This window comes from Pyxicephalus adspersus, chromosome 8, assembly GCF_032062135.1.
Source record: "Pyxicephalus adspersus chromosome 8, UCB_Pads_2.0, whole genome shotgun sequence".
In the NCBI taxonomy this organism is placed as follows: Eukaryota; Metazoa; Chordata; class Amphibia; order Anura; family Pyxicephalidae; genus Pyxicephalus; species Pyxicephalus adspersus.
In genome coordinates this window covers 51062757-51085458 of record NC_092865.1, presented here as the reverse complement: position 1 = coordinate 51085458, position 22702 = coordinate 51062757, and the positions used below count along the sequence as shown (strand labels likewise).

The following is a 22702-nucleotide window of genomic DNA, read 5'->3' as shown; positions in this document are numbered from 1 at the left end:
AGTATATTGTCCATGGGTGTTAGCAGGGTAGGTTAGGGTGGTAGGTACAATCCACACCAGAAGGTGGGCCTCCTGAGAGGGATAATGCGGAGGGTCCCCTGGTATAGGGGATACCTTAGGCTGGTGTAAGAGATCTCAGACAGAGAGGATGAACGGCAGCAATGCCGCCCAGCAAGTCCAGGAAGTGTGGCGTAGATTCACAGGCAGAAAAAATGCAGAATTCAGGGCACTGGCTATGTTGTAAACACGTCCCTTATATACGGGTAAAAACTGGATCCACAGCAGGTTTTGTATTTATGTATATACACTCCAAATGTTCACTCCCAAATTGTGATACCTCCGGTGCGCTCTGAGCTCGTCTGTAATGGCGTCCTTCTGGCCCTTTAAAGGGTCGGTTTCCCAGCCAGCCAGTGATAAGGATGTGTGTGAGTCAGGCAGTCAGATAAGTGTGTAATCCCTGACATTGTACAAAGTACAGATACGTGTGTACAGGTGAACAGGCGAAGGTTCTATCAGGACTGTTACAGGCTGGAACGTAATACTGGACATGATATTCCTGCATGACCACCCCTATGGTAGGTATACTGAGCGCTGCTCTATAGGGGGAGGGTTTGTGGTGAATTCTTACAATGGGTGAATCTCACATCGAATGCAGGTCAGGGGATTCCCATTTGCTTAGTTGTGCTGTGCAGGTGTTCTGAGGTTGGTTTATCTTTATTCTTGTGATTGCTTTGCTTTCTAAATGTTTGTATGTGCTGATTTTTAGAAAACAATGTTATCCATTGCCAACATTGTAACCAGAGCTCTTAAACCAACAAATTGTGTGATCTGTGCTGAATGGAGAACTCTAATATAGTAGTCAGACCTCTGCAGAGAGACCTCTGCTTCCAAATAGACAGCAAATGACCATCTCTGCAGCATGCTGGCATTAAAAGGCTTTTTTGCACAGGTTGTGGCAGCTTTCTAAAGAAAACCAAACTTGTAACTTTTTTGATGCTTCTGGCAATGATTTACACTCGAGCTTCCGTTTGGGCTTCTCTGGCCATTGTTGTTGGGTTTGTAGTGACATCAAAGGGTTTTACATTAATGCAAAGTCTAAGAATTAAAAAAAAATGAAAATTAAAACTTGCTTGAAGGAGGTCAATGCAGATTAGAAAGAGGTCAACTGCAGGCCATACCCATATATATGTCCCTATAGCACATGCTCAGGGGACAGCTGGATTACATCACTAAGATATACACAGGACAAAGAATCACCCATAGAGGATGCAGTGTAAAATAAAGGGGGGGGGATTTCTGATAGATAAGGCAGATTTAGGATAACTGAGAGATACGATTACTGGCAGGAATGTCACCATAGCTAATTAAAAGGAAAAGGGCAAAGAAGGGAAAATAAAAAATCTGGAAAGCAAAATACATTGCAAGGGAAATAAATGAACAAAAGGGAGAAGGATAAGGAAGGAATACAAAGAAAATGAAATGTTAATGAATGAGAAAGAAAGGAACAGAAAAAGGTTAAAGATAACAATGGGAATGAAAATGTATACAAAAGGAAATTGAGAAACTGGAAAAGAAATGGGAAAGAAAGAGATATTAATGAAAGGAAAATGAAGGAATAGGAAAAGAAAAGGTCAGAGAGGGAATACAAAGGTTGGGAATGGGAAGGAAAATAAATGGAAAAAGGAAAGAACAGCAAAGGGACAGGAAAGAGAAGTACAGGGAAGGAAAGGGAGAAACATGGAAAATAGGACGATAAAGTGTAGGAAACAGAAATAAAATAAAAGAAGAATAGTAAATGGAAGGAAAATAAGGAAAAGGCATTAAATGAAAAGAAAATGAAGGGAAATAAAATAACAAAAGAAGAAGCATAAAAAGAGAAGAATGTCAAGAAAAGTAAAGAAGATCAAAGGAGAGATCTGGAAAAGCAAACAGAATGAGAAAGAAAGGAGAAAGATAAAGAGAAAACACATGAAATGCAAAAGGAATTAATATTCCCAGTGGGGGAGAGGAGGGAAGGAAAAAAGGAAAAGAAAGCTAAATGAAAATAATGAAAAGGGAAATGAGGGTAAATAGAATGAAAAGGTAAAAAAGAAGAAAGTGGAAATGAATTGGAAGTGGAGGAATAGGACAGGGAAATAAAATGAAGGGAAAGGGGAGGATTAGAAATGGATGAGGGATCAAGGAAAGGGATGGGAAGTGAAGGGAAGGAGAAAGGAATGGGGAAGAAGGAAAAAGGGAAGGGAATACAAACAGAAAAAAAGAAGCATGAAAACAGAATGAGGGAGAGAAGGAAGGGGAAAGAAGGAGAAAAGAGAAAGATAAGGAAGAAAAGAAAGTAAAGGTACAAAATGAAAAGAAATTGAGGGAAAAGAAAAGACTAGAGAAAACAAATAGAAAATAAATAAAAAAGAAAAAAAACAAGAAACGGAAAAGAAGGGAATTATTATGAACTGTGGGTGAAAGGAAATTAACGTATGGGAATTCGATCCTGCCAAAAACTTTTTTTCAGTAGTCATGTTTATGCAAACACTAGTCTAAATTTTTTGTGAAGTTTTGAAAATCAGCCACTGGAGGGCGCACTGAGACCACACACTCCGACACTGCGCGTGCGCAGAGCTTTCTCCTTTACAACAGGATGTGCCTATTACGCACGCGCCTCTCCCCTCTTGCGCCTGCGCGGGTTGTGTTGTCAGGAGTGACGTGTCCCGGTGACAGGCTGGCAGGAAGTGGACGAGTTCGCTGTAGCCGGGAACAGAGATGCTGAAGAAGTTCGATAAGAAGGACGAGGAGTCCGGTGAGAGTGCTGGGGGATTCCTAGCCGGCTGGGTGGAGGGCACTCCTGGCTGTGGCCCTATGGGGGCCCTTTAGTTAGGATTGTGTGGTAGGGGCTGGGCCCTGAGTCCTGGGAGTGGACAGAGATAAGATTCTCCAGGCCTGGGCACAGGTAACAGGGTTCTGTGATTTGCAGGCATGGTGAGTGACGCAGAATATTAGATTTGGAGCTGAGATGTGGGCCAGCACAATGTATGACCAAAACCAGGGACATTGATTGCTTAAAGAGAACCTGTCAGGCGGCTCTGATATCCCAGGTGAGTCCCTGGAAATGGCCTGGAAGGAACCTTTCCATCTGTAGACCATTAGTTGGGTCTGGGACTTCTAGTCCCAGCATGCCTGGGGTGATGCCTGGCCTGGAGTAAATCTGGAATGAGCCCCATTTATATCTGGGCCCCTGCAGTCTTCAAGTTGTGGGAGATTAAAGTTTCTGGGCAATTGTACAAATCTATGCTGAACTGTATCCCCATTGTGCTTTTAAATTGTTGCTCCTTTGGTCGTCCCACCCCTCTTATTAAAAACCAAAAACAAATGATTTTTTATTTAAAACCTCCCATATTTTTATTGCAGATCTTAAAGATCTTGTGGTGCCAATCATCTCTGCTTCTCTATGCAATGCAGGCAGATCATAGCCTGTGGGAGGGGCCAGCAGGGTGCTGTAGTACAGAGCCCTTCCCATTACTCTTCTCAGCCCTGAATGGGATGGCTTTTGGGAGGAGTTATGCAAATATCACCACACCTTCATGGACAGGTGTTAGAATGGAGTAGTGGGCATTCCTAGGCAGGCTTAATTTGCATGCAGACTGCCCCCAGGTGATGCTAAGCCTCCATGATTGGAAGAACTGACCCCTAATAAAAATAAGGGGCGGGGACATGAGCAGTCAGGCTGCAGAAGGAGGGGCTAGATGTGGCTGGATGTCCTCACTTAGGAATTTTGGTGGGCTCCATGCATTGCTCAGATTTTCTGCTTTTATATTTTTTATTAATCACAACAATACATTTAAAGGCCAAATGCAGCGTTGAGATTTTTTGGATATTGTAGAAAGGATTGAAACCTCTGCCAACCATTTATTGGTGTCTGTATCCCCATGTTAAAGATTTCTCCTTACTTCCTGTCTTTGTGAATCTTGTCAGACCAAACAGGAAGTGAAGACACAGGCAGAAATATTTTTAAAAAATGTAGACGAATTAGGAAAATTTAGAACAAAATCCCATTGCTGTTAGTTGTTGAGTGTTGGACAGAACAGGAAGAAAGGACAAATCTTTCCTATGGTGACACTGAGGGAAAGTAAAACATGGCAATTCTTCTCCCACCATTTAAAACTTGGAGAAATATTAGTTGATCTTTTCCCTTTTTTTTCCACGTATTGATCCTGCAAGTAACGCACTTCCTGTATTAGGGTGACAACTCTCAACTTATTTTTCTCAATGTATATTGCCTAAGCAGAAGCAGCGTTGTCACTGCCTCACACTCATGTATTTTTTATTTTTGTTGCCCAGATATACCCTATAATTGTTTTTCTTTGTTCTTTCAGGTGGTGGCTCCAATCCTTTCCAACACCTAGAAAAGAGCGCCGTTCTTCAGGAGGTAAGTTTCTGCATGCTGGAAGTCATTGATTTTGGGGATTCTCCGGGTGTATCTATGGAAAGCTCGGTGCAGTGAGCTCACAATCTCCTTCTCGTGTCGTTGTTGTTCCTTTCTTAGGCTCGTTTGTTTAACGAGACTCCGATCAACCCTCGAAAATGTGCTCATATCCTGACCAAGATCTTGTACCTGATAAACCAGGTAAGATAAGTGTAACATTGTTTATTTTGTGCATTGAAGCTTCGTACACACATCAGGTGATTCTTACCGGATGCAAATGGTTGTGCTTGTCTCAGGTAAAAACCTGACATAAATACAGTACAGTGGTTCCCCGAAGTTGCTCATCAGTCTGCCATGGGGGTTTCATGAATGACTGATTGGCAAAGACTGCTGTGCATTTCTATGGAGGGGAGCACAGCGGGGGGGTGCCCAGCGGGGGGGTGCCCACTCGTCCTCTATCCCTCCCCTCTCCATAGAACAAAACAGTGTATAGCACTCATTCATTCGTCACTGGAAATAATCACACAAGATTTGACGTCTGTATGAGGCTTTGCATGTAGCATGACAATGATCGGATATGATCCACGTTTCAGCGCATGTGAAGCATCTCTTTTGTGAACACTTCACCATTTATAAAAGCGTGAATGACTTTCCCTGGTGGTGAAGCTTCTGTGTCCATGTGTTTCAATGGCAGTAATTGATTCTCCACCACAGAATTTCAGATTTACTGTATTTTTGTTTTGGTTCAGAGAATTCTGTGATCATGGATGCAGTATTTATTTATTTATATTTTCCCCATAGGGTGAGCACATGGGTGCCACAGAAGCTACAGAAGCCTTCTTTGCTATGACCAAGCTGTTCCAGTCTAATGATGTAAGTGTCATCCGCTATGATAGGGACATTTTAGGTGCTGAGACTGTTACTTCCATGGTCACATCTTGGTAGTGAGATCTGCTATTGCCTAGCCCTGTTCTGTTGGATATAATCAGTTTGGTCTCCTCCCAATTGTATCCAAGTTTTTCTTGATGTTGTAATTTTAAAGCTTAGAGATTTGCCTGCCTATACATCCCCAACATCAGTCTAATGAATTATTAAAAACGTTCTTGTTTATTAATTACCCTGTTTTCGTTCCATTGACATCGTTAATTGCTTTCTGGGTTTATCTATGCAATGCAGGCAGATCTTGGCTGGTGAGAGGGTTTAGCAGGGTGCTTTAGGTAAAGCTTATATGTAATTCTGAATTTTAATGTAATTCTAAATCCGATTAATGAAAGGGCAGACCAATACAGTTAAGCTGGAGGGGAAATGGGCTAGATAAAGACTAGATGTTCGACAGTCAGGGAAAAAAATATCAAGGCTGTACTTGACTTGAAGCCTTTAACCCTCCTAGCAGTAATCCTGAGTGTGACTCGGGTAGGATTTTACATGCTAAAAGTGGTAATCCTGAATCACACTTGGGGTTGCTAATAACATATAAAAACCCACTTACCTTGTTTCGTTGGTGTCCCCCGGCATCCTGCTTGTACCTGCACGTCCTCGGGACAGGTCTTTTTTCTTCGTTCTTCAGCCGGCGACTGCTGAGACGTTCTCCAGGGTTTCCCCATGCGTCGGTGCGGGAGGAGCGGCGGGAAATTCAAATAGTTTTATATTGGATTTAATACAAAATAGCTGTATTGAGTCCAATACAAAGAAGTCTTTATAATATATAAATACATTATATATTATACATGCTACTGTACAGTTATATATTTTTTTTAAAGTTTATTATTAAATGTATTAAATATTTGACATATTTTGGTGAGATATGCCTAAGAATTATAGGCCTACAATGTAAAATACATTTCCATGCAAAAAAATGTAATGCTTTTTGCATACAAATACAGACAGAATTAGAACGCTAGGGGGGTTATTGCACTGTTAGAAGCTAACAACATGCTGTCAAATCAGTCAGCATTTTTAGTACTGGAGAGGAGTCAGTACATATTTATTAATGAGTCTCGTTGTTGTGTGTTTTCCTTCAGCCTACACTGCGCAGGATGTGCTACCTCACCATAAAGGAAATGGCCAGCATTTCCGAGGATGTCATCATTGTCACCAGTAGGTGGGTCATCTGTTAAGGGTTTTGAACTCTGGAGCTGAACCCATGACATCTATTCTTGTTTTTCGATTATATTTATAATGTATTTTCCATTGCTTGATAAATTCACATCATCACTGTCACAAACCTATGGCAGTATGTAAATCATAGTGATCTAAAGATTTGTTCAGTTACTTTATACCTGCAGATACAAGTGATGTTTAAATCTGTTGCAGAACCATTGATGGCAGGAACTGACTTTTCTCCTTTTTACAGTTTAACCAAAGACATGACTGGCAAAGATGACAGTTACCGAGGTCCGGCCGTCAGAGCGTTGTGTAAAATCACTGATGTAAGTTGTTGTTCTCCAGCCATCCAGCTTCTTGTTCTTTTAGATGAACAATGACAGTTAGTGATGTGTATTAATGTCATGTCTGTGTTTGTACAGAGCACCATGCTCCAGGCTATCGAGCGATACATGAAACAGGCTATTGTGGACAAGGTGCCCAGTGTATCCAGCTCTGCCTTGGTCTCATCCCTGGTAAGTGTCTGTCTTCATCATCTGTCCTATTTTGTATAAAAATTGAATGTCTGGCCTATGAATTTGAAGAATGCATAAACAATAGAGTTTAGATTAGACTTTGATCTATTTGTTTTCCTGAAGCTTGGCTCCAATCCAGGTTCTAATAAAATTAAGAGAACATTTTCACTGAAGGAACACTATGGACTCTAGTTATAAAAACTGTGAATCTTACTTTCCCTCAAACATTCCTTGGTGGGAATCAATTACTGTCATTGAAATACAGGGACCTGGAAGATTCCCACGAGAGAATGTTTAAGGAGATGTATGATTGCCAGTTTTATAAATAGAGCCCTATATGGAGGTTGAAGTATATCATATAAACAGTACACATGGCAGTTCAGTGGCTTTGTTTGAACAGCTTTGCTCTTTTGGACCAGGCAAAGTTGGGCAAGTGCAGCTTTTGGCGAGAATGCTATAAGCCTTTTATACTGCAAATTTGTTACCCAATGCAACCAATCAGATTTTAGCTGTCACTTTCTGTTACTACAACTACACAAAAGTCATACTTGATGGCAGAAAACAGACTTCCTCATTTTACACCATACATGAGTACTGTCTAACTCTGAAATTCACTGACAGATGGTTTAATCTCTGTACTAATCTAGTTCCTATTATATCAATAACTGTATAGGAAACAAAATGAATAATATGTGCAAACTGAAAGGGGAATGATTTATAGCGTCCCTTGTAAACCATACGTTACTGAACTCTCTGCTTGCTTTGAGAAATACAAAAAGTATACACGGATCCTGGTCCTTCAGGGCATGAGTTGGACCGCCCTGCAATATATCATCTTCCATCTCACACAAAAGAAGGTAACTTGTATGGTAAAATTCTTATTTTCCTCTGCCCTGTAGCACCTATTGAAGACCAGTTTTGACGTGGTGAAGCGATGGGTTAATGAGGCACAGGAAGCAGCATCCAGTGATAACATCATGGTGCAGGTGAGCAATATTCACACAACATTGTTAACCTTTTTCATTTCAGCTTGTTTTTTGAGTACAGTGATTTATGTTGTCTTCTTCTCTTTTTTCAGTATCATGCCCTTGGATTGCTGTACCATGTACGTAAAAACGACCGCCTGTCCGTCAACAAGATGCTGAGTAAGTTTATGCGTCATGGGCTGAAGTCTCCCTTCGCTTACTGCATGATGATCCGGGTGGCCAGCAAGCTGCTTGAAGAGGAGGATGGAAAGTAAGAGGGTCGGCCATTCACAGGTTGAACATTACTTGAAAATGACTTGTGAGTAAGTTGGTATCCATCTTTTCTTACAGCCGGGACAGTCCTCTGTTCGATTTCATCGAGAGCTGTCTGAGAAACAAACACGAGATGGTCGTTTATGAAGCTGCTTCTGCCATTGTCAACCTACCATCCTGCACTGCTAAGGAACTGGCACCTGCTGTGTCTGGTGAGTGGCATCTGATGGCAGGTAGCTGTGCTGCAATCGCCATTTCTTAGACTTTGCCATGCCGGAACTTAATGGTCAACATACACACCAAACCCCTGGCACATTTGCAGGGCATTTTCTAACTTTTTGCTGAGCAGAGGGATTCTTGAGAATCCTTAGTGTTTTGCATGGTTACACAGCATATTAAGCTCTGAGGCTGTTCAACATTACTCTGCCTTTCCTCCAGGGTATGAGGTTGCTGTTTTATCAGCGGTTGCAGCATCACGTTTGATTATTCTGCTTACCTTTTTTTTTTTTTTTTTTTCATTTTTAGTGTTGCAGCTGTTCTGCAGTTCTCCCAAAGCCGCTCTTCGTTATGCCGCTGTCAGGACCCTTAACAAGGTAATCGCTTCATTTTGGAAATTTATTGGGAAATTCAGCTATAATTTTGTAAGCTTTTCTGAGCAGGATCCGCTCCTCCTCCTGTCTGCCAATTGCAACCCCTATTTAATGTGCAGTGCTGCTTAATATGTTGGCACTATATAAATAGTATTTATTATTAATCATAATAATAATTGTTGCATTTTGGATAACGTTTTGTTTTTCAACATTATATTTGTAAGAAGGAACATAAGAGGCCTGATCAAATGTATTCATCATGAACCCATCATTCAGTTAACCTCTTGAAGACATTCATCAATTGTCCATTCTATAGTTGTTCTAAGACTGTGTTCTTTTCCCCACATTTGTTAGGTGGCCATGAAACATCCATCAGCTGTAACTGCCTGCAACCTGGATTTGGAAAATCTGGTAACAGACTCCAACCGCAGTATTGCAACCTTGGCCATTACCACACTGCTGAAGACCGGTAGTGAGAGCAGCATTGACCGGCTCATGAAACAGATCTCATCCTTCATGTCTGAAATCTCGGATGAGTTTAAGGTTTGATATGTTAATATAATTTTTTACTGTTTTAGACTTGTGTCAAGTAGTGACCACAGTTGGGCTGTTACAACCTGAAGTTGGTCTTTGCACCTGGGGTTTTGGTAAAATAAACTGTGTGCCAGTTTTACAAAACAGAAGCTTGGGTTCATTTTAGCGCAGTGGAAATGTAATACATTGGATGCAGAAGTGTCAAATCTCCAACCTAAACCTTCCCTGTATTAAGACGAATAATCCAATTTTAGGTCCGGAATATAGATTCAGGTCATAGAATTTTTACAAATAGTGCGACATTTTTAAATGGTTACTAATGTTTAAAAAAAAACAATCTGCAGATGGCACGCTTGAGTAATCCTGCCAATCATTTCCAGGGCTTGGATTAAAGAGATCCTGTCATTAAATTGCCTACTTGCCTCGTCTTTTTCCTTTCCAAAATTTTTTTTTTTTTTTTTTTAATCATTCGAAATGTGTCCTTCAACAAGCTAGGAAATTTGACCACTTCAGGAAGTATTTTCCTAGCACAGCTCCTTCCTCCAAGCTTCTGGGAGTGTTTAAAAGTCTTTGCTGGCCTAGCTCCTCTTCTCTTCCCCTCACTTAACATACTTTCTGCATAACGTTTTATGTAGTTGTGGGGGGAGAAATAAAAAGGGAAAAGACTGTCAAAGTCTGCTTGGGCTGCTGACATTAAATCCAAGCTGGTGCCAACCAGCAGAAGTCTCAGCCCTTTCAGATGTCTATCCAAGCAGGCTTTTACAGGTAAACAACAATACCATGTTAAACATATGATATTTGCTTATATCATCTTATGAAACGATTGCTACAAAGTCTTGTTTAGATAATTATTAGTGTTTAATATTGACTTATTGAAGACCGAATTTTCATTTGCTGTTTTCTTCCCCAGGTGGTTGTTGTGCAGGCAATCAGCGCTCTGTGTCACAAGTATCCTCGCAAACACTCTGTCATGATGAACTTCCTGTTCTCAATGCTCCGTGAAGAGGTAAGTTTTTTTGTAACTTGATAACCAACAGGTCATATATGTTACTATAGTAGAATCATAGTAGTAACCGTAGTAGAACAGTGATTTATTTGACCAAAACCAAGCCAAGAAGAGTAAAAACCTCTGCAAGGTCCTTTTTAGATCTCTCAATATTTTTAACATTTGGGAAACCTTTAAAATACCTTTCAGGTCTTCAGGGAACCCCTTCTATAATTACTATATCCACTGTTTATGGTACATTAATGTGGTGGTAAGTAGGAAGAATTCCTCTTACATTGCTAGCCATTGGGAAAAATGTCACCCTTACAGATAGCCAAAAAGATCATTGGTGTCCTTTAAATAGACATGGGAGGCACAAATTGCTCAAGGAACTTTTAGGCCTTTGATCAGTTACCAAAACTTTTGTCTTTTGTCTTTGGAATGGTCAGTCAAGTACAAAGTTAGCAGCAGATCTATTCATGTGGACTAGGTCTATTATTCTCAGTAGTGCCAATGATGGTCATTGGAACAAATGCCCTTTCATTTTGTGCAGTATATACAATGTATTTAAGAACTCCTTATTGCATTTGACAGGGTGGATTTGAATACAAGAGAGCTATAGTAGATTGTATCATCAGCATCATTGAGGAGAATCCAGAGAGCAAAGAGACAGGGCTGTCACATCTGTGTGAGTTTATTGAGGATTGTGAGTTTACCGTCCTGGCCACCCGCATTCTCCACCTTTTGGGACAGGAGGGACCAAGGACGGCCAACCCATCTAAGTACATCCGGTTCATCTACAACCGGGTGATCCTGGAGAATGAGGAAGTTCGAGCAGGTGAGTTACGATTCAGATCTTTCTGAATTTTAGTGTGACTGTATTCTGTATTTATTGCTTACTTCTTTTTATATCCTATAGGTGCTGTCAGTGCTCTGGCCAAATTTGGTGCCCAAAATGAAGACATGCTGCCCAGTATCTTGGTACTATTAAGAAGGTAGGTAAACTGGTTTACTGAAATACTGAGCCATCATGGATGACTCCACTGTAGATGGTTTACCGTTTCCTTTTCAGTATGTTTTCTGATCCCACCAGTGTTACTGAGACTGAAAAGTTAAAAAAGTGCACTATATGTATACAATTTGTAGGCACATGATTTATCAGATCTTTATGAGCCTTTTGGACATCTCGGTTCAAAGCCACCCCCCCCCATGCTCTTTGCGGCTTCAAGAATCTTTTCTTTCTCTTCCTTATCTCTTTCAATGAGATTTTAAAGCGTGGTTGTGGGTATTTATGTGCATTCAATCAAAAAAGCAGTAGTGGGGTCAGGCACTGATATTTGATGAGAAGACTTGGCTCGCAGTTAGCGTTCTAATTCATCCCTAAAGAATTTTTGGAGCTGGCTTTGTTTACAGGGGCACACACATGCTGGAAGAAAGGCCTTTCTGAAAGTGCAAGGTTGGACATTTTGTCTTTGAGCCTTTGTATGCTTTAGAATTAACGGTTTTCTTCATATAACGCATTTATTTCATGGGGGGTTCTTACTTACATACTCTTTACATATAGTGCATTTTTTTCATAGTAACTAAGTCTGTTTTACATTGAAAAATTACAACTTGAACCTTTTAGTTTTCATACCCGAGCTGTTTATTTGATGCTTCTTTCTCTTTACAGGTGTATGATGGACGATGACAATGAAGTGAGGGACAGATCAACATTCTATCTGAGCATCTTGGAACACAGACAGAAAGCCCTTAATTCTACCTACATCCTAAACGGTATGTAATAGGTGTGTTCACTTACCTACTTTGTGTGCTACATACCTCAAATTAAAACAAACTCTGGGGTACCCTCAGTGATATGCCAAACTCTGTTCCTAGGGTTGACCGTGTCCATCCCAGGACTGGAACGGGCATTGCAGCAGTACACCCTGGAGCCTTCAGAAAAGCCATTTGACCTCAAGGCTGTGCCATTGGCCACAGCACCGCTGACGGAGCAGCGAGCAGGTAACGTGGGTTTACACATGTATCAAATGCTTTTTAGCAGTCAAAAATTTTAATAAAGCATTACATTTCAGCTGCGCCAATCTAGGAATATACTGTTAGATGAATTGCTTCTGACCACCTAAGTTCTCAATGTAATAGTGCTACAAACCTAAATTTTCCTATTACATTTATTCCTGGGATGGGTTTTTACATCCATTAGTTTTTCTTTTTTCAGCATTGGCACTGTGTAAATGATACAATTAGTCCTGTACTTATCGGGGAAGTACCCAAATAAATGTTAATTATACTCGCACAGTAACAGTATCCATCGCCCCAATCTGTATCTATCCCATGTAGTTCTGTCACCACTTCATGTTTTTGTAAATGCTCAAATTGCTTTGCTGTGCATGTTCCATATCAAAGCTAGCTCTTATTCTCTTTAGGTACTGGGTCTGCTTACCCTTGTATGATGAACCCTTGGATTATGTAGCACCATCTCCTTGTTTGTTCACTTTCTTTTTTATGAGCACCAGAACCCCAAATGCCAAATCCAACCTTTCATATGGATTGTTGTATTTGCTTGTATTTAGAATGGAGAGTAGAACTCCCAAGCTTTTCAGTTGAAGTTTGATATGGTTACTTTTATTTCAGTGTCTTTCAAAAAATAGGTATAACTTTTTGGGGATTTTTTTGCAGACAATGTGCCTGCTGCAACAGTCAGACAGCCAGAAAAAGTGGTTTCCTCAAGACAAGAAATATTCCAAGGTAAGTAAGACTAAAAACAAGGTTCTTTCACAACATTCTTTAGGGTCTAAAAACTTTCAATGTCAATAAACATGGGGGACAGTTTTTTGCTTTACAGCCTACAGTCCATGGGCAGTAAAACTTTAAACTGCTATAACAATGGAAATCTGAACGCATGGATTAATATTTATTTCTATTTTATTTTTTCCAGAGCAACTTGCAGCTGTGCCAGAATTTAAAAACCTTGGACCATTGTTTAAGTCTTCTGCAGAACCCGTTGCCCTTACAGAATCTGAGACTGAATATGTGGTTCGCTGCACAAAACACACTTTCGCTAATCATTTAGTATTCCAGGTGAGGCTGAGTGGGCAGATGGAGTTGTGGAATGGCTGGTCTGATCAGTTACTCATGGCATATGACATCTGACCAAAAGATTGTGAACACACTTCCAACTAATTGAGCTCAGGTGTTACAGTGAATGGTAGGAATATTTCTACAGAATACAAACATATTTTAGACAATTGTATGCTTTCAGCCTTTGGATAACAGTTTAGGGAAGGTCCATCACCTTTGGGTAAATTGGAACACGAAGGTCTTCTAGTCCAAAAAACTTTTTTTGATGAGCACAAATACCTTCAGACATTCTACAATATCCAAGATCCAATATCCAAGTTCAAGTTGTTAAAGCCTCAAAGAAAGGCTGGGGGACAACTTAATATTAATGTTCAATGGGATGTCCAAAAATCTCACACGCATGTTATGGTCAGGTGTCTGCAAAGATTTGGCCATATAAAATATCATGGTTTTTGAAGTTATGGTGACCAAATATATATTTCCTATTGCAGTTTGATTGTACCAATACGCTGAACGACCAGATACTGGAAAATGTCACTGTACAGATGGAGCCCACAGAGGGATACGAAGTTCTTTGTTACATCCCTGTGAAAACTTTGTCCTACAACCAGCCTGGCACATGTTACACACTGGTCTCTATTCCTGAAGATGATCCATCTGCATGTATGTAACCATTGTACACCAACAGAAATGTAATGTTTTATTTGTATTGTTCAAAACTAAAAACACATTATGGTTTCAGTTCTTGTTTCAGTTGTTGTAACGTGAAAATTTTGCATATGAATAGTTCACATTTTCATCCAATCTGCAAATGGCGTTTCAGGTTTCGTTTTAGAAAATCCTATGGATTCTCGAATTACCTGTTTACAAAAATGTAAAGGAAATAAATGAAATATCTCCTACTTCTGCCCCTCCTTCTCTCTGTATGGATTTTTAATTGGAGAGGGAGAGAGCTTTTTTTTTAGAAACCCCTTTGTCTACCAGTGTCATTACTGCCCTCTGTATTATACGCCTATTTGTTGATTGATTTAAGTAACTGTAAAAACAAAATTCTAAAATGAAATGTGAGCTTAAAAATTTACAGGTCGTTGGCTGCTCTGACACTGAGCCCTGAATTGTAATGAGGCAGGTAGGAGAGTTGTGTGCATCTCCATATCTAGAATGAAGGGTTTTCTCCAGCAAAAATAATGTCCTCCTTATCCTCCCTTCTTTCAAAAGGACCTTTTACATTTGTTCTTGATGAACAAAGTACAAACTGGTTTTAGGTTAACTCAAGTTTTTATCTTTAGTTTGTTATTAGTTTTTTATTTCTAATGAAGGCAGATTAGCCAGAAACAAATCCGCTTCAGTTAAGCAATGTTTCCAGTCAATTAAATTAAAAAAAATCAATACATTTATGATTTGATAAAACAACCATGTGAACTGCTCAAATCAAACTTCTCCTCCTCCTGTGTCAATATCTGTATCTGTCATTTGCAACCCCTTTTTAATGTATAGCACTGGGGAATATGTTGGTGCTATATGAATACTGTTTAATAATATTAATAATAATGTATGACAAGCTTTAGCAGGTTGCTGATATCCTTCCTCTAGTGCTTTGAATGTTTCAACAAAGCTTGGCAAAATGTTTTGAAAAAGTTAGGTTGACAGGCTGATCATATACAAGATTCATCCTGTGTGTACAAGGCCTAGGGCTGTAACATAATGTTGTGTTTTTTCTCAGATTCCTGCACATTCAGTTGCATGCTGAAATTCACAGTGAAGGACTGTGATCCCAATACAGGAGAGGCAGATGAGGAAGGCTACGATGATGAATATGTGGTAAGATGGAAAGTACAATTTTAGCTTCACTGATTTTTTTTTTTTGGGCAGAATGTCACTTGTGCTGCTGAACAACCCTGCTATAAAGTTTAACAACAAACCTGTTTTTTTAATAGATTTTTCCTGGAAGGCCTTCTCAGTTGTTTATGATGTCCTTGGGTCTGTGATTAACCTTCTTTTTATTTTGCAGCTTGAAGACATTGAAGTGACCGTAGTAGACCACATACAGAAAGTTCTGAAGCCCAACTTTGGTGCTGCGTGGGAGGAAGTGGGAGACGATTTTGAAAAGGAGGAAACATTCAACTTATCTACTATCAAAACTCTGGACGGTAGGTCTAATTACAAAACGATAACTCTTACTTCCATATTTCACAACTATATTAAATACATAAACTGCTAGTGTTTACCTGTGAGTGTGGTTCGATGTTTTACTTTTTTGTTAGGGAGTTAGGAATTCAAACGAGTTACTTTTGTGTGATTTATGACTGCATTGGCACTGTTTGGTTTTTATACAGATGCAGTAGGGAACGTGATAAAATTCCTGGGAATGCAGCCCTGTGAAAGGTCGGATAAAGTGCCAGAAAACAAAAATGCACACTCGCTGTACCTTGCAGGTAAGAAGCAGCAAGAGGAATGTGTATCCTGTACGGGAGCATTAGTACCAAGTCACAATTTCATATGTCTAAATGTACAAGTCGTCTACTTACCTTAACTTGGAATATGTCAGTCTAGAGCTGGGTAGTGGTCTTATTTTTAGTGCAGGTCAATAAAATATTAACTTTGCTTGTGAACACTGAAACATTTCCATCTTGAAAATGTGGCTGACTTAGGTGAATTTCATTCAAATTGTTATGTATTTACCCTGACTCTGGGTTTACTTAAAGTTTGAAAGCCATGGCCAGCTACATGCCCAGAGCTGTCCATGCACACATTGCATGTGTGCCAAGGAGAACTACCTTTCCAAAGAGTTATTTGGAATATAGTGACATTGTTGGCTGTTAAAGGACTGTGCTGTCCAACCTAGGGCAGTTGTTTGCATAGATCATACCCACCACGAAAGGGAGTGTGGCAAGAACATGACTTCTTCAAAATGAAAATTACACATAGGAGTAAACATGACAAAAAGTCATCCACAGGGAAATATCACCAGCTCACAGTCCCACTACACAGTAGAGGCCTTCCACAGTCAGAGAGAGACATTTTTGAGACTTGATTCTACAAAAATGCTTTTATGTGTTAAGTCTGTTTTTTTTCTTTTTGCAGGCGTGTTTCGAGGGGGCCATGACATTTTAGTACGCGCAAAGTTGGTTCTGACTGATACTGTAACGATGCAGGTTACAGCCCGCAGCAAAGAGGAGTATCCAGTAGATGCCATCATGGCTTCTGTTGGTTAAAGAGCAAGAACGGCACTACATGAATGAAAGGGATTCACTTGTCTTGTACATTTTCCCATTAAATAGAAGGAGCATAAAGAATGCCGGAACACTATGGTCTCATAGATTCCAATATTTCTCCTACTAAATTGCTCCCATTCTCACATCTGTTACTTTTTTTTTTAAGTAGTCTTTTGCAACCTCTGCCTCCCCTACAATGTTGCACAGCTACCAGAGTCGCAGCATGCTTTGCCTGCCTGGCTCGGTCAGAGGAAAGCCACAGGTTGCAAAAGACTGCCGCAAAGGCTGACAAAGTGACTTAAAAGTGCTGTACTGTTGACACTGCACATTACTGTTCAAAAAAAAAATTGTGTCTGTTCTTATAGATGTGGGTTGGGGTTGGTGGTGATGCCATCTGGGGAGCACTCTTATAATACTTCTTCCTTTTATAATGGGTTAAGTTTTATAAAATAATTCATGTTCCCTGTAGTCCTGTTTAAATTATTGAAGTGTTTAAGAATCAAGATCATTTTCCCCCAAATTCAAACTTAAAGTGTAACTTGCTATTCCTCTTACAGTACCTTTGCATCTGGGCTGTTATAAGTTCAATATTGTCACATCTTTCTAGCAATCTCTGGATAACCGCTGTGAAAAATTCAACTTTACCTTTAAAAATATACTGGAATTTAATGAGCTCATTAGTGAGAACTGTCAGACTATGGGGACAAAATATAAATGTAGTCAACGAGAAAAGGAAGGAAGATTTTGTATTTGGTTGTTTGACAGCCTCTATCTAGCGATAGCTAGACAGATGTGACAGTGACTGGAGTGCATAACAGCCTCTGTGCAGAGGTACTGATAAATGGAATTGTAAAATTGCAAGGATTACTTTAAGATGTTGAATTTTATTGAAGTGCCCCTAATGGGGGACTTATATGCAGGGCATCTGACATTTTGCTTGACGGTACACACTAGGTTCCCCCACCAGTTTTGTTTACCTTATCCTTCAGTACTTCCTCCTCTTGTGTGACCGGTCCACCAAAGCTGTTTTCTTTGTGAGCTTTATTCATTGCAGGAGCTCTCTTGTCTTCACAAACACTTGGAAATCCTGCATTGTAAGTGAGGATACTAAGTGCCTGCCCTCACCCCAGAGGGTTGGCAGGAGGAGAGCACTGGCTGCTGGGATAGCGAAGAATAAGTAAACGTGAAAACATATTTGTGCCATAATGGCATTGCAAAGGGCAGCAATAACAGTAAGTCCTGCCAACCACTTAGTGTTCATTTGAAAGGGCTGCCTAATGCATCAGAGTGCATGCAGCAAATGTGGCCCTGCAATGCACGTTGGTGTGTTGACTTGTGCTGCTCTGCACTGTGACAAGGTGGAATGTGCCATACAGAATGAACACCACTGCTTTGCACAAATGCAGTACCACAAAATGCATTAATGTGAATGAGCCTTCTATTAAACCTTCAAAGGCACTCCTATCTACAGTACTCCAATGGGTTTATAGCATAAGAATTGTAATAACACTAGGGATGACCTCACAGTATTTCTCAAGCTCATGAAATTATCAAAAGAGCAATTGAATTTTAAGCTGGGCCAGTATTCAGAGGAAACAGGTTGTCCCTTCACCTAAGTGTCTCAATCCTTATTGATGGAACTTATTCCAGTGAACGGAGCTTCATGAATATTGTCCAAGCACCCACAATATGTTTCACAGATTTGTATTCAGATTCTATGACAGTTGTCACCCACTGCAGGTTAGCTGCCAATATATTGATCCCCAGAGAGCTAAATTCTATTCTCATTCCTTTAATTCTGAATTAGCTGTGTACTGCAAGCTGCCCTGTAAGCAAGTCACTGCATTGTCTGATGGGGAAGTTGTACAGTTACTTGGTGATGATGCTGGAAAAATCTTAGGAAATTTTGTAGGGAGAGATCATTCTAAAACTTTCTACAGCCTCTGGTAGATTGAAGATTATTTGCTTGTGTACTCAGATGTATGCTTTTTTTTGTATTCAAATTAAGAGCATATGGTGAAATGCTACAATAAAAGTATAAACAGATTTCCTCTGTGTCTTTTATGTGTAATAACCTTGTATGGAATAAAGTATACCAGTAAGCCAAAGAATGAAAAACATGGACATGCAATTTACCTACCCTTCTATATAAAGTAAAAATTGTGGTGATAGGTCTGCTTTAACTTTGGCAAGTCTAGACAATGGCTGGATAGGTGGGGTCAGAGCATCTTTAAACATCGGGACTTGTGAGGTATTCCTGGTATGTTGTGGTTGGTACCTACAAAAATGGTTCAAAGGACAACTGGTGAACCAGCAACTGGCATGGCATTCCCGAGGCTTTCTCATGTGTTTGGTGGTCAACCTGTCTGATCCCACAGAAGAAATACAATAGCATGAATTATTCAGAATGTATTGTATATGAAAAAGAGATGTCAGAACTCCATTGCAGCTTCCTGTGTAGCCACCAGTCGGAGTGTCCATGCCACCTTTGATCACTGCAGAATGTGCCTACAATGAGCACTTTACCATCAAAACAACCGTGGAGCTATGGAAAAAGGAGATATTATTTGATGGATCATGTGCGTGGTTGGGTGTGTGTGGCATTTGCTCAGGGAAGGGATGGCAGCAGGGTGCACATTAGGAGGAGGCAAGGCTGGCAGGGGCAGTGTATGCTAAATGATCTGCTGCTAACATCTTGGTGCCGGAAACCATAGAACCCTTCACAATTTTTGTAATGTCCATGCTTCAATGCGTCAGATGTGAAGAAGTGTATGTATGCGTGTACATGCGAATATATTTTTAAACATATTTGTTGGATCCCCCAGGTTATCCCTTGATAGTCTATTTCCTCCATTCCTAGAGAACTTTACTAATTCAGGCCTTAAGTATCTGGATACAATACAAAGAGAAATCCTGCATCTGAACTGCAATGCAGACTCATCTCAATAGGAACCTAAAATGCAAAATGGATGAAAGGCAGCCTAGGAACTTTCACCTATTACATATGTGATTCAGAACACAAATCATATCTATATGAGGCCGTATAGTTAGTGACTGCTGGTGCTATTTACATATTTGCAGAGTTGCCTCCTGGCCAGTAACAATTGGACTTGCTGCCAATTTTAATAATAGGGGTGAGAGAAAAATATAGGGAGTCTGTATGTAACATAAAAAATATACTTTGCTTCTATGAAGAATAGTTACTGGTTTGTTTGGTTGTTTTCAGAGAGCAGCACCTGCATCAAACAGTCAGCGGGATGACCCCGAAAACTGAACACAGAATAGCCTTAAAGGCTTATAAGTGACCCTTGCAGTTAATACCAGCTTGAACAAGAATCCAAGATGGCGGACAGTCATTTCTGTGCCTCAAGTGCTAGACACGTGGTTTATCCACCCTATTAACTGTTTGTGAACTTTTATGCTTATCTGCCTAATGACAATTAGATAATGGCTTAACCACCTGGGCATTTTACTGATGTCTGGATTTCTGTACCAAAAGCAGTACACTTTTTTTTATGAAAATTTTTTTTTTTAAATTGTAGACCTGTACCTTACAAAAATATGTCCGAGTAATCTAGTAGATATCCTGAATATAATAAAGTTTGAAACACACAATAGTAAAAAAAAAAAAAATAATAATATTAAAATTAAATAAAAAACACAAAAATCAGCTTAAACAAGAATGCATAAACAAATAAAAAATACTGAAAATGCGATAATTCGGTATACTGTATAGTAATATATTTTTCTAAAACACCTCCCTAGTGTGGTAAATTTTGAAACAGAGTCCATCATCACATACCTATAGGCAAAACCACATAAATATATTTTGTATTATTTTGTATTGGATTGGATGCAGGACTTTTTATTGAATCCATAACAAAATATTTGAATTTCTGGCTACGACCCCCGTCGATGGACATATGCACTGACATCATCAGGAATCCCCGAGGGATGCGTACACAAATGCCGGGTGTTCTAATTCTTTCCTTACTTCCATGCAAAAAGAAAGAAAAACAACATTTTTTGCATGGAAATTTATTTTAGATTGTAGGCTATAATTCTTAGGCATAACTCACTGAAATATGTCCAAAATTGAATAAATTTAATAATAAACTTTAAAAAAAAATTTATAAAACATTAAAAAAAAAATCTTTAAAAAAAAAATAAAAATAGTGTATAATGCAATGTAACTGTACAGTAGTACAGTAGCTTATATAATATCCATATATTTAATACAATATTATATATATATTATATGTAAAGATTTCTTTGTATTAGACTCAATACAGTTTTTTTGTTTTGAGTTCAATACAAAGTTATTTAAATTTGCCGCCTCCCGCCCGCACCGACGCTTTCAGCGACGTCACCGGGAAACCCTGAAGATCATCACTGCACACGCCGAATGAAGACAGAAGAGGACGGACGTCTCCGGAGGAGCTGCAGGGACAAGGTAAGTATTTTTTTTCAGTTGTAATCCGATTGTCATACAATGTTGTTTATACGTGTTAATATTTTTAGCTACCCCGCGCCTGGTTTGGGGTAACCGATAGTAGCAAGTTTTCTTACCCCGAACCAGGCACGGGATAACCGCCCAGGTGGTTAAAAGAGGAAGTAAACTCAAAACTGCCCAAAACAAAAAAAAAAGCCACTTACTTTCAAACCCGCAGAGCAGTCGATTGGTCCGAAAATTTCTTACATCGGGTCCCGCGTTGTCCCGGCATCCATCTTTAGGCCAGCACACTAGGTGCCGCCATCTTCTCTTCTTACGAGTTCTTCTTCCTAGTTTTGGAAAAAAAACTTGCCAATCTCACTGTGCATGCGTGAGATCGGCAAATTTTTTCCCTTTTGATTAACCCCCCTGGCGGTATTCCCGAGTGTGGCTCAGAGTAATAAAAACATGCAAAAAGCGGAAGCTCCGAGCCACACTCGGGGTAGCTAAAAACAAAAAAAAATACACACTTACTTTGTGCCATCGTGTTCTCCAGGGTCCTGCCTGACGGATCTCATCCGGTGAGTGCAGTGACGTTCCCAGGGTTTACCCGGTGACGTTGGTGCATGCGTCGGTGTGTGTATTAGATTCAATACAAAATAGCTGTATTGAATCCAATATAAAGTAATCCTTATATAATATATATAAATAAATATTTTATTTATATATATTATACATGCTACTGTACAGTTATATTACCGGTTTCTGTATTTTTTTAATATTTTATGCACCCTTGTTTTAACAGATTTTTTTTTATTTAAAGTTTAGTATTAAATTTATTAAATATTGGACATATTTGGGTGAGTTATGCCTAAGAATTATAGGCCTACAATGTAAAATACATTTCCATGAAAAACAATGTAATTCTTTTTGTGTAAAAAAATGGACAGAATTAGAACGCCAGAGGGGTAAAGTGCTCAGGCATGTGCAGAAGGAGCACCCAAGAGCCTCCAGGGATGTGTGACATAGGTATCCCGGGAGGCTTTGCTCTCCTATTTATTCTGGATCACTTAGGCAATAGAGAATTAAGGGGATAGTGCTCCACCCTATTTTTTTTGTTGTTTAAATGGTGCTTAAAAAAAAAAATACAAACAGAATTTGTATCTTACATAAAAGGGTTGTCTACCCTTTTATGTAAAGTAAAAATTCTGAGTTTAGGTACGCTTTAATCCCTCCAATACAGTAATTATTCTGTATGCCTATAAAGATTGATGTATTTCCTGGTTTTAGTTAGAATCTCTTTGCTTTAACTGCTAAGTATTTGATTTTCTTCTCTTACCTAGGATCTACTGTCTCATCTCTGATGGTCCATTTGGAGACCCCCTAAAACAAGGGTGTCAAACTCTGGCCCGCGGGCCAAATCTGCCCCTCAAGGTCCTCTTTTTTGGCCCCAAAGAATTCCGAAAATGAACTACATTTGGCCCGCCCGTGTTACCACCTCACATCTTCAATACATGCAATACATAGAATGATCACATGGTGCCTGACTACCAGGGGCATTGCGTTTGTTTCAATCCATTAGAGACTGCATA

The 22702-nt window shown here is 39.6% G+C and overlaps 1 protein-coding gene across 2 annotated transcripts; it reads left to right on the top strand.

The window, feature by feature from the left end:
• Positions 1–476: 476 nt before the first annotated feature.
• COPG1 (COPI coat complex subunit gamma 1) lies at positions 477–18724 on the top strand. 2 transcript variants are annotated; one of them, XM_072420567.1, is made up of 24 exons: positions 477–575; positions 4368–4420; positions 4538–4618; positions 5219–5290; positions 6439–6518; positions 6771–6846; positions 6943–7035; positions 7935–8021; positions 8114–8271; positions 8352–8485; positions 8799–8866; positions 9218–9406; positions 10308–10403; positions 10977–11220; positions 11302–11377; positions 12055–12158; positions 12261–12386; positions 13062–13130; positions 13321–13463; positions 13955–14126; positions 15187–15284; positions 15475–15613; positions 15800–15898; positions 16548–18724. In XM_072420567.1, exons 1-24 carry the CDS (start codon positions 548–550, stop codon positions 16676–16678), a joined length of 2616 nt encoding a protein of 871 aa, XP_072276668.1. In that variant the 5' UTR covers positions 477–547; the 3' UTR covers positions 16679–18724. The 2 variants fall into 2 exon arrangements, with proteins under 2 accessions (XP_072276668.1, XP_072276667.1); XM_072420566.1 differs by lacking the exon at positions 477–575 and adding an exon at positions 2656–2794.
• The last annotated feature ends 3978 nt before the right edge of the window (positions 18725–22702 follow it).

Bases quoted from the DNA above. Each gene is read 5' to 3' on its own strand.
- COPG1 (XM_072420566.1), top strand. From the start codon at position 2,758: ATGCTGAAGAAGTTCGATAAGAAGGACGAGGAGTCCG. The intron at 2,795-4,367 runs GTGAGAGTGCTG...TTGTTCTTTCAG, and splicing joins TAAGAAGGACGAGGAGTCCG to GTGGTGGCTCCAATCCTTTC. The intron at 6,519-6,770 runs GTGGGTCATCTG...TCCTTTTTACAG, and splicing joins GTCATCATTGTCACCAGTAG to TTTAACCAAAGACATGACTG.